Source organism: Trichosurus vulpecula, chromosome 2 (genome assembly GCF_011100635.1).
Source record: "Trichosurus vulpecula isolate mTriVul1 chromosome 2, mTriVul1.pri, whole genome shotgun sequence".
In the NCBI taxonomy this organism is placed as follows: Eukaryota; Metazoa; Chordata; class Mammalia; order Diprotodontia; family Phalangeridae; genus Trichosurus; species Trichosurus vulpecula.
In genome coordinates, this window is record NC_050574.1 from 71,160,067 (window position 1) to 71,171,420 (window position 11,354).

The 11,354-nt window shown below is 44.5% G+C and overlaps 1 protein-coding gene across 3 annotated transcripts in view; it reads right to left on the reverse strand.

The window, feature by feature from the left end:
- KHDRBS1 (KH RNA binding domain containing, signal transduction associated 1) overlaps window positions 1-7,878 on the reverse strand; it is a 33,418-nt gene extending 25,540 nt beyond the window's left edge. For all 3 annotated transcript variants that reach the window (XR_005009594.1, XM_036745664.1, XM_036745663.1), the window contains exon 1: window positions 7,322-7,878. Coding sequence is in view for 2 of the 3 variants with exons in the window: in XM_036745664.1 (XP_036601559.1) it covers window positions 7,322-7,724 (403 nt within the window). In the remaining variant the exon portion in view is untranslated. The remainder of the gene's footprint in view (window positions 1-7,321) is intronic.
- Between the last annotated feature and the right edge of the window lie 3,476 nt (window positions 7,879-11,354).

Sequence of the window (11,354 nt, forward strand, 5' to 3'; positions counted from 1 at the left end):
TCCCCAGCAGATAAAAGTCTCTAAAGAGATTTCCCAAGAGACACTGATCCTCCAAAAAAGAGAGAGAGAATTCTGTATTTGGTGTCAGTGTCAGAATTCACATGTGGTTGATATGATTAGAGAAACAAATCAATTCTCTAAATACAAACTTTCTGCTTCTCAATGACTCACTCCTTTTAACCATCTGGGGAAGTTAATTAAGTTTAAAATTTCAAATGAGACTAAGCAGAATGAAATCTGTTCTCCATAAGACTGTTTAGTACCATCCTCTCTACCCTCCAAAGGCAACCTCCTGTTGCCATTTAATCCAAACTAAATGCCCAAAGAGAAGAAAGCTTCTCAACATATTTTAGTTGAATTAGTTAAGGTGGTGATGTTAGACCTCATCAGAAAGGGCTTTTTGCACCAAGCTGCCAGTCATTATTTAAGGGTAACAGCTTATAACAGTAAAATGGTTAAGGACAGCCCAAGGGGCACTGTCAATTCCTTCATTTACTCACTCAGGGGCCCAGCAGCATCCCCTGTTAGGGCAGAGCCTCCCATAGAGGGGACACTCATTGCTTTATCTATCTAAGGACTGCTTTAAGCAATCTCTATGTCACTGACAACAGGCAGGGTTTGAGTTCCACACACACACACACCCCAGAGCACGGCATGACCAAAAGTTAGAAATGCCAATCTGTGTAAGGGGTCTCCAAGCACTCATAAAAACCACAGGTTTGAATCCAACCCCCCACAAAATTCTTATTACATTTCTTTCTGTATTAAGTGCCAAGTTTCCCACCACCATCTATAAATCCCTGCACTTAGCAGTTTTATAACCACCATTTAGTCAAGTCGAAACCAATTGTGAACAGAAGTACAATTCTGTTTCGTGACCAGGAAGGGCAGGGCAAAGTTAAATCTATTCCAACTTTCTGATCTTTTCCCAAGAATATACCTTTTTGAGGCATCAGTACTTGACCTCAAGGCTCCTATTTATACCAAAGCAGCATCTCCAAAACCTTTATAGTGAACCAAATGTGCTTAGCTTGTTCCTGGACAAGCATATTCTCCACTGCTAATCACACTGGACTTTTTCTTCCATTAACACAGGCTAGGATATATAGAACCATTCAAACTCAAATCATCTGTTAGAGTACTTCTACACAGAACTGTCCCTCACTTTTCAGATGGAACTATTCTGCATTCAACTTTTATTGTAATTACTAGATGCTCACTGGCAGCTTATCACCAGCCTCCCTTTCTCTCATTAACTACCATTAAAAAAAAGCTTGTTCCCATGTACCATTTCTCTCCTACCTCCATTGTTCTACCACATACTGTACAAACCTCCTGTTTAGAATCCCCCCAAAAAAGCTGATACCCCAAGCTTCAGGAACTGTAGGGGGCCCTTCTTGTCTTCACTATAATTGTAGCCTTAAATATATAGAATGTATAAGCTTGTAGGAATGCAGGACAGTTGATCTTCAGATCACTTCACTAGGTGCCCTTTCCTCTCTTGCTTTTTGGTTCTTTCACAGCTCATCAGTATACCTGCCAGAAGTCCCACTTAGGGGGCCTTATGTAGGGACAATGACAAAAAGGAGGCGCAACTTCCAACCAATGGCTTTTAGGCTGGTTGGATTACAGGGTTTGAACCCAGGAAGGCTGGGGTTATATTCAATTTCCCCTTTCTAATTCATCCCACTACCAAAAAAATGAGTCCTACTATATTCTGCATCAGTATACTTTAGAGTTATCATGACTAGTTTTGGTTACTAATTTTTAGAAAAGTTGTGGAGAAATAGGAGAGGTTTCAGAGAAGTGAAACAAAGATAATTAAAAGGACGGAAAATAGATCTCAAAGGACAGAAAGGTTAAGCAACTAGAGCAGTTTAACGTACAGAACAGAAAATTAAAAGGAGATCTGCTCACTATCTTAACCTATATTGAGGGCTTTTATGAAATGGACTTTCATCTACTCTTCTCTAGATAATGAAGAGCAAATGAAAAAAACTTATATTTAAATGAGAAATTTGATTTTGACAGAAGTGACTGATGGGATTATCAATCCATTGGATTTTCAGGAAGGAAGATAGTTAATCTGATTGGGTAGCTTAAACCTTCCCCTGACAATTTCTCCAGCTGAATTGAGGATCCTCTTCTTGACATAACTTTCCTTCAAGGAATGGGTTATAATGGTGTGAGATATATACCCTAGGAAAGAATTAGCCAGCTGCAACTGAGAATGGCTTTCCCCTAGGCAAATGCACTTTATATATTGTCTCTTGAAGCAATCTCTGACTTTGCTCTCCTGGACCAAAGGAAATTCAGTGGAGGTATTAGCTGAGAGGCAACCTATCATTTCCTAGAGTAAAATAGTTATGTATGAGGAAATCTTCCACATTACTACCACAAGAAACCCAAGACTGAATTACTGAGAAAATGCCTCACTCTGCAACATTGGAAATACTGTATATGCTGTCAGACAGCTGATTCATTGAATAGTTTTGCTTTCCTGCCTTTCCCCCTTTCTGTTACAAGGGATGGCTTTGTTAGAAGGGAGGGATATATTCCGTAGTGTAAGGTGATAATAAAAACATGCTACAGATAAAAAAAAAATAAGAAAAAATGCATTACTCTGCTGAAATTGTACCTTGTGACCACAGAATCACAGCAGAACCCTTGGAACTTGGCTTTTTCTCATACCTGCTATCACCTGAGCCTAGGATGCTTTGCCCTACCTTCTCCATCTATCCAATTCTTCAAACTCAAACTCTGCTTCTATTTAAACGTTTCCTGATTACCCCCAATCTAAAGTAAACCACTCTCTCCCTCTTCAGAATGCCTACTACACAATTAAATTCCTGAAAAATTCCATAGAAGTTCAGGTCACCGGCTCTGTCCAATGCAGTATTTTCCAAGAATGACAAGAATTAGCCTGGCAAAGTGGATAGAGGGCATGTGTCTGAGTCAGGAAGACCCCTGGATAACCAGGGCAAGTCACTTAATTCTCCCAAGCAACTAAGACTATATATATGTAAGTTGCAGAAGCAGGAACTGGACTGCATTAGTAAAAGGAGTTCTCTATACCAGTGAAATCACAGATCCTCAAAGATAAGCCAAAATTTCTTCTATTGTTGTTTTGAACTGTTGATTACAACTTCTGTTGTTTAACTTTCCATATCTGTTATGCCTCTTTTCTTCTACTCGACAAGCTTCTTATAGAAAGCATATAGCAGTTGATACTCCCCATAGCTCCTAGTATGTTACCACACACAATAGACACTCCATTATTATTGGTTTGAATTTCTTGCACTCAAAGATGACAAGGTCGGCTTTCTCACTAGCTTGGTAATAAAGTCAGAAAGTTAGTACTTTCAAGTCAAGATAAAAAAGAATATGAAAAAGAATGTCTTGCTTATACTGGAATGTAAATGCCAAAATAGCAGCTTGAGAATCATAGACAGTAAGGCAAAGTAATAGGCCCAGAATTCAAAAGTAGGTTGCAAGCCAATTAAAAAGTAATTTTAAATGAAAATTTAAACATATACCCAGCTCTGCCTCCCACCCTATTAACATCCTACTTCAGTCTGCCGAAACTTGTCATGTTAGTTAAGATGTAAGCAAAGAATGAAAGAAAAATGCTTAAAAGTAGGAGAGATTAAAAATATATGCAATGGCCCACGCACTTATCTACAGAGCTGGCTTAATTCTGATGTAATCAATAGTATTTCTTTAATCTAAATATTTATGATAATTGTCATAAAGGGACCAGGCCAACAATGGATCCATCATGTTATTCTCTGAAAATAGCACCCGGGGGCAGCTAGGTGGCGCAGTGCAGAGAACACCGGCCCTGGAGTCAGGAGTACCTGAGTTCAAATCCTACCTCAGACACCTGACACACTAGCTGTGTGATCTTGGGCAACTCACTTAACCCCAACTGTCCTGCCATCCCCCCTCCAAAAAAAAAAAAAAAAGAAAGAAAGAAAATAGCACCCAGGGACCTTTGGCAAAAGACAGGCTTTCAGAATATTAAATGAAAAAGGTTATAGTGGACTACAAATACCTCTTAATTCCCTTATAACCCATTTTGAATCTACCATTCAGGGACTTATCCAATGCTTTCTTCCTAATTAGTATGCTTAATCTGTATCACTTCTTTTGACAAGTCCTGTTATGCAAAAGTAGAATCATGCCGTGCCTTATTTCACTGACCCTATAACGGCCCCTTTTAATCTTCAAGGGATGTGCTCACTTTTTTCCTATCCTACAGTTTGGTCTGTTTACCTTTTCTATATCCTTCACCGTACATTCTGTGCCCATATCCCTCTCAGTCTTGGACTCTTCACATTGAGTCTCTTATCTCTAATGTTCTTTCAACCGATTTTCATTGTCCTTCTCTAGATATTTTTCTAGTAGTTACCTCTTACTTAAAGTTCAGTGACCAGAACTGCATACATTCCAAGTGTAGACACATGAGCCATTATCTTCTAAAGGGTCAGGAAAGGCTTTGTTTTGTTTCATTTTTGTTTCTAGTCATTTCCTGATAATACTCAGTATTTTGTAAATCTTTTCACTGTTAAGGCATATTACAAAACACTCCATTCCTAGATTCTTTTCTTAGGTCATGTCAAGAGCTTCCAGCTCATCTTGTAAATAGAACACGAATTATTTTTTTCCTTAATGTATTCTTATACAAGTATATTTACATGCACACACAGGCTCAATCATTTGCCACTATACTGCCCATTCATACAGTCTTAGAGTGCTTCCCATGGTTTACTTTATATTTGAAATTCTGAATGAACCTTTACAATTCATTCATAAACATCTTAACAAAAAGTATCCCAACTCAGAATTAGAATATAGCTCTCAAAAATGTGCATTTATCCTTACCATTTGGTTTTTCCTAACAATGATATTTCTCTAATCCAATCTCTCCATCGGGGTTCTTAAGATGGGGTGCAGCAATTGTTTCTTTAAAATATTTTGATAACTGTATTTCAATACAATTGGTTTCTTTTGTACACTTTCAATATTTTACTTTATACACTTAAAAGCACTATTCTAAAGAGTCCACAGGCTTCACAAGGTTGGCCAAGGGTTCCTGATATGAAAAAGTTAAGAATTCAGGCTCTAATTACACTTTACCAGCTCAGTAAAATTAACTAAAGGAAAAACCAAAGCTTAACAAATGAAAAGGTTTTCCTAAGGTTTCTCTTGGAAGGAAACAAAAGGTAAATGAAATTAAGGGGAGGGGGGGGGCTCAATCATTTGAAGATTAATACATTCAGGTGGTTACTCTAAGAAACCTTTCATTTAAAACTCATGTTACATAGATTTATCTATTGGGAACTTGGTGTAGTCATAAAGGGGTGGAAGGACCTGGCAACCTTATGATTTCTTACCCTGTTTGGCTCTACAAATGTGTGTTGTTATAGTTCTAAACATAGAGACATTACTATGAATGCATTAAAAAAGTACACTATAGACCATTTTTGAGGTATTTCATCTAGATCTGTTTTTAGATACTTTGAGATATAAATTCCCAGACTATCCAGCAGCTGATGAGAAGTGCTAGTAGAAACTACTAGGTAGTTAAAATGCAAATGAGGAGCTACTCAATGGCAATATAAAGACTATTAGATTCATCTCTCAGAAAAATCTGTTTTTTGAAAATAGGTCACAGATTTAAGCATCGCCTTCAGTAATTTTCAAAAAAAATATTTACATATCAAAAGAGGTGCTTAATGAAAAGCAATACATGTCACTTTGGTGCCACCACACTAAGCCAATCTGACACTTAAGTGTCACTTAACACAGTAAATCTTTATCTAAAAAGTGAACACCTCCTTCCCATGCAGGTTTCCAAAAGAACTGAATTACAACACACAACCCAGAATTAACTGTAGGCAACACTAAACACAACATTAGATCTAAAAATGTTTCTCATTACATCAAATGAGATGTAAACTTGACTTATTTGGATGCTGATAATCACAGGTTTCAGTTTTTGTTTTTTAAAGTCGGGACCCCTTTCAAGATAGAGAACAAAGAAAGGCAAATCACTTCTTTCCCAAGTCTCCTTTTGATGCTTAAGGTTGCCAAATAAACTAACGTTCCCAGCCCTGAAGGTTCAGGATTTTAATGCACTCAATAAATCTATTAACACAAGAAACGCTTATTAAAGGAATACCACAACTAGAAGCTAATACAAAGCAGATGGGTTATGGCGATAGCAAGAAATCAGAGCTACCAGGTGATTGGACGGGGCTGATCAGGGAAAGCAGAGTGTTTAGTATACACAGAACAAAGACTGGCATTTTCATTCTCTAGTCAACACAACGACAACATGCTCTTTCGGCGAGACGCAGGGAAGCGACTTCTCTCCATCTCGGCTCCCACTGGATAAAGGAATAAGAACGCTTCGCACCCTTCCCCCGCCCTCTCTATCCCCCCCGGGGCTGTCGCCGTTCCCTGATTCTCGAGTGGAGAACAAGATGATCCCATGCCGTTACACAAGGGGGGGTGGGGGTAGGGGAGGAGAGAAGAGGGCCCAAAGAGGAAGCTCAGGCTCCTTTGCCCCCAGGCGGCCTCGGGCTCCGGAGCTGAGGCCAGGGGCAGCCGGGCCCCGGCCGCTCCAAGCGCAGCCCCCCGGGGGCCGCAGGCGCCCCGAGCCGGCCTGGGTCTGGCCCCGCCCCCTGCCCCTCCCACCCCCTTCACACAGCCTAGTTCCCTCGGGCCGCGGCCCACAAGCCGCTGGCACCCGCAGACCCACGGCCCGTCCGGCCTCAGGCCGCCTCCTTCCCAGGTGCCAGCCGTCGGTCGGTCGGTCAGTCAGACAACATCGAGTAAGCGCTTTCGAGGCGCCGGGTACCAGCGACGGCTGGAGACCCCAAGAGGGGGGCACAATGGCAGGACTCCGGGGCTCTGAAGGGACCTTCTTCACCCCGCCCCTCACCTCACTTCAGGGACCGGGAAACGTAGGCCCTCAGGCATCTAGTTCATCCCCCGCCCCGGTTTAACAGACGAGGAAACTGAGGCTCGGAAGAGTCCTCGGGCATCTCGTTCACTCCCCCCCCTTCGGTTTTACAGGCAGGGAAGCTGAGGCCTCGGCTTCCCTTTTAGGCTCCGTGACCTAATAGTGACATTTCCCCGATGCCACGGGGCGGGGGCGGGGGTGTCACTCTAGGAACAGAGCCGCAGGTCTCTCTCCGGTGTCCACCCAGGCCCCTGCCGTTACAGCCTCGGGGAGGCCGGGGAGCCCCAACCTCCCTCCTCCGCTTGGGCCCGGGCCCCCTCCCGGGCTCGCCGCCACGGGGAACTGGCTCACCTGCGGCCAGCAGCTGCATGGCGTGGGTGAAAGACGGGTCGAGGGAGTCCTTCTCGGCCATGAGCTCGGGCAGGTACTTGTTCTCGGGCTCCATCTTGGCGGCGGCCGTGGCGGAGGGCGGCAGCAGGGGGGTCGGGGCCGGCGCCTGGCCGCCCCCGCCCACCTCGGGGCCCCCACCAGTGGCCGAGGGCGGCAGCAGCGGCGGCGGCTGCGTGGCCGGCGCGGCCCTAGAGCCTCCGCCGCCGCCCCGAGGGCCTCCTCCCCCGCCCCGGGGCCGGTGAGAGGGCAGCGGCTGCCGGGACGGTGCCTGGCGCGGCGGCGGATGGGCGCCTGAGGGATCCACGGCGCCGCCGCGGCCCAGGGGCCGGCACAGCCGCGCGACGGGGTCGTCCCGACGCTGCATGAGTGCGGAGCGGGCGGGAGGACGGCTGAGGGACGGAGCGCGGCGGCGGCGGAGGCCCGCGCAAAAGCGGCGGTTGGCGGAGGCGGGAGAGCTGGCGCGGAGACGACCGGAGCGAACCAGAGCGACCCAGCGAGAGAGCGACCCAGCTAGAGAGTGAAAGAGATCACCGGAAGTGAGCGGCTGCGCACGCGCGGCCCGCTACTGGAGCCGCCCTGCTCCCAGAACCGAGAACAAAGTCCCCGACTCCGCCACGGCGCCTGCGCGCCACCATCGGCGCGCACCTCGTTAAGTCTTCGTCCCTCACGTCGACGGACTCCACAGATGAGCCGGCGAAGGAGCTCAAGCGAAGCCTGCCTAAGGCCAGTACGCACGCGCTAGCCCTCCCTCGCTCCCCGAAACACGTGACCGGGTTGTAGCGCGGCCACGTGTCTCCACCCCCTGCGGGCGGCCAGCGGGCTGGGGCGGGGGCTGTGGAATGTCTTTGTCTGAACGCTGCCCCGAGGGCTCTGGGGGAGCTCCATTTGCTTCGGCTTGGAGCCCTGCCCCTTTCTAACAGTCCCCGGGGGAAGGGACTCTGGGAGATAGTGAGGTGCCTAAAGAAGAGGGGGATTAAGGCCCTGGGGGGGAGGGGAAGAGATTAAGGGAGGGAATAAATTGTAGGGCTTTGGAGCGAAGAGAGTGACGGAGTATGGAATGAGGCTTTGGGAGAGAGTGAGCGGGATGTAACTAACTCCCCACCCGCTCCATCCCAGCCTACGCCAGCCACAAGGAGACCTAGCTGGCTGCCCTTGCTCAGGCTCAGCAAGTCAAGTTAATAAACGTTTATTTAGCGCCTACTATGTGGCAGGCGCGGGGTGGGTGGGTGGGGAGAGGGGCAAAAAGCAGCCCCTGCCCTCCCGGAGCTCAGAATCTAAAGGGGGAGACGATATGCAAAGAACTATGGACAAACAAGATCGCACAGGACAAATAACTAACAAAAGGGAAGGGCTTCTGGTAGGAAGTGAGATCTTAGAGGAGACTTGAAAGAAGCCAGGAGATGGAAGTGGGCGGGGACAGACTCTTCACCCCAGCTCCTTCTCAAACCCTGAGAAAGGGACTTTCCCAGAGGTGATGGTGAACTAGGGGAATCACTGGCATTATTTTTCCTACTACATCTGCCTCGAGTTACAGGTAATCCCCAGAACCATCGCTCCAGCTATAACCCAAGCCACTGAATAAGAAGCTCCTAAATCCTATTGAGCAGTGTCAGAAGGGAAAGCTGTGGTCATCCTCTTGCTGGATCTCATCAACTGTTGTGTATTTGGGGAGTGACCGAAGGGGGAGGGGGAAGCAAATACCATTCAAAGTATGTTTAGCATCTATTATGGTACATTCAATTAAACAAAAATTAAGAGGCATCAGTGGACCTAGTTTTGAATCTTGACTTTGCCATTAAGGACTTAGACCCCCTCAAGGCCTCGATAACCTCATCTACAAAATAAAGGGGGTAGACTAAATAACCTTTAAAGTGACTTTCACTTGTAAATCTACGATCCAGTAAATGTTTGCAATGCTGCAAGATTGCTGTTATAGCCCTCCTCAGACTTCTCTTTCTCAGACTAAAAAATCCCCTAGTTTCTATAACTGATTCTTATGTCCCCTCCATTATCGTGGTTGCCATCCTCAGGATGTGTCCAACTTAGCAATGTGCATTTATTAACTAGAATGGGGCGTCCAGAACTGAACACAGTCCTTTAGATATGCTCGACAAGACCAGTTAAAGAAGCGCTATGGCTTCCCTAGTTCTGGGCACTGTACTTCTCTTATTGGAGCCTGAGATCAACATTAAGCTTTCTTGGATGGAATATCACTTTGTTAACGCTTGTTGAGCTTTCAAACCACTAAATCTCTGAAATCTTTTTGAAAAAGTCTTATCCATCTGATAGACTGTCTAACCAAGACTTCCTCCAAATTGTATTTCTGAGGTCGGTTTTTGGGGTCCAAACATATAACTTTATTCCTATTAAATTTCATTTTATGAAATGAGGGCCAGTGTTTGGTGGTGGGTTTTTTTTTTAGTCTTGGGTAAAAATGTTAAATCGCAGAGGATTAAGTCCAAAATCCTTCATTTTAAATACATTGACATTGACCTATTAATGACTGCTCTTTGGGTCTGGCCCAACTGTACTATTATTTAGTTAATATTCTATTTTGTCCCACAGAATGCTATGAGACATCCAGCATTCTGCTAGAATCTAGGTATCTTTTGTCTGCAACATTTCCCCAATCTACCAGTCTAGTTACCCAGTCAGGGAAAAGAAAGAAAGCAAGTAAAGTTAGATTGGCATGACCTGTTCTTGATGAAGCCATGCTAACTTTTTATGATCATCGCTTCCTTTTTCTAGATGTTCATGAGCCACCCCTTTAATATGTTCTGGAATTTTGCCAGGAATTGCAATCAAGGTCACTGACCTATAGTTTCTAAACAGCATATTTCCACCCCCCCTTTTTTTTTGACAATCAAGAAAACATTTGCAAATCTCCAAGCTCCCACAAGTTCCCCATTCTTCATAGTCTTTCAAAGATCACAGAATGGCTAGACAATCACATAGACCAGTTCTTTGAGTACCCTAGGATACATCCATATTTAGTGATTTAAACCCATCAAAGGCAGCTGGGTACATTCTCTTTACTTATCTTGGATATCAACTCATTATTACCATAAAAAGGGTCATTATTATCCAAATGGACAGGATGATGCTGGCAACATAGAGTAGGAAGAAAAATTCAATTCAGATTTTCCTTTTTTTTTCCTCTGAGAAAGACAAAGCTATTATGGGAAAGGTCAGAACAAAAATGACCACTAGAATTGATGCCCAAGATAAAGCAGAGAAATGATGAGAGAATGCCTTGTTGTCCTCGATGGATTCACGTTACCAGGCCCAGACAAATTTAATCGTAAGGTAATGAAAAATCTAAAAGATGTGATTGTTGATCTTTGAAAGTCCCTCAGGTTATAGGAAGATAGACATAATGTCCAGTACTAGAGGGGTGATGGTCCCACTCAGTCTCCTGATCAGTTGCTAGAGGATCATGTTCTATTTTACAAAGGGTGTTGACAAACTGTAAAGAATACAGAAAAAAGGCAAAAAGAATAGTAAAGATTTAGGGGCACATGACATCCACCTTCCAGTATTTTAAGGACTGACCTATGAAATTAGACTTTTTTCCTGCTTGCCCCCAAAGGGCAGAACTAATAATAATAGTTGGCACTTATATTAGTGCTTTAAGGTTTGCAAAGCAAACCTTCCTGTCTTTACATTTTATCATTTTATCCTCGATGACCTTGGGAAATGACATCATTATCCTCATTTTATAAATGAAGAAGCTAAGGCAGGAGGAGGGTAAAGGGTTTGTCCAGGGTCACATGGTAACATAATAAGCGTTGGAGGCCAAAGTAGAACTTGGGTCTTCCTGACTCCAAGTTCAGCAGTCTAACCAGTAACACTCTCATCGCTAAGTAATGGATAGAAATTGCAAAGAAACAGTTGGGCTCCATAGAAAGGACAAACTTCCTGATGATTATTGCTATCCCACAGTGGAATAGGCTGCCTTGAGAGGAAGTGGGCTGGAGGTCTTCAGGCAAAGGCT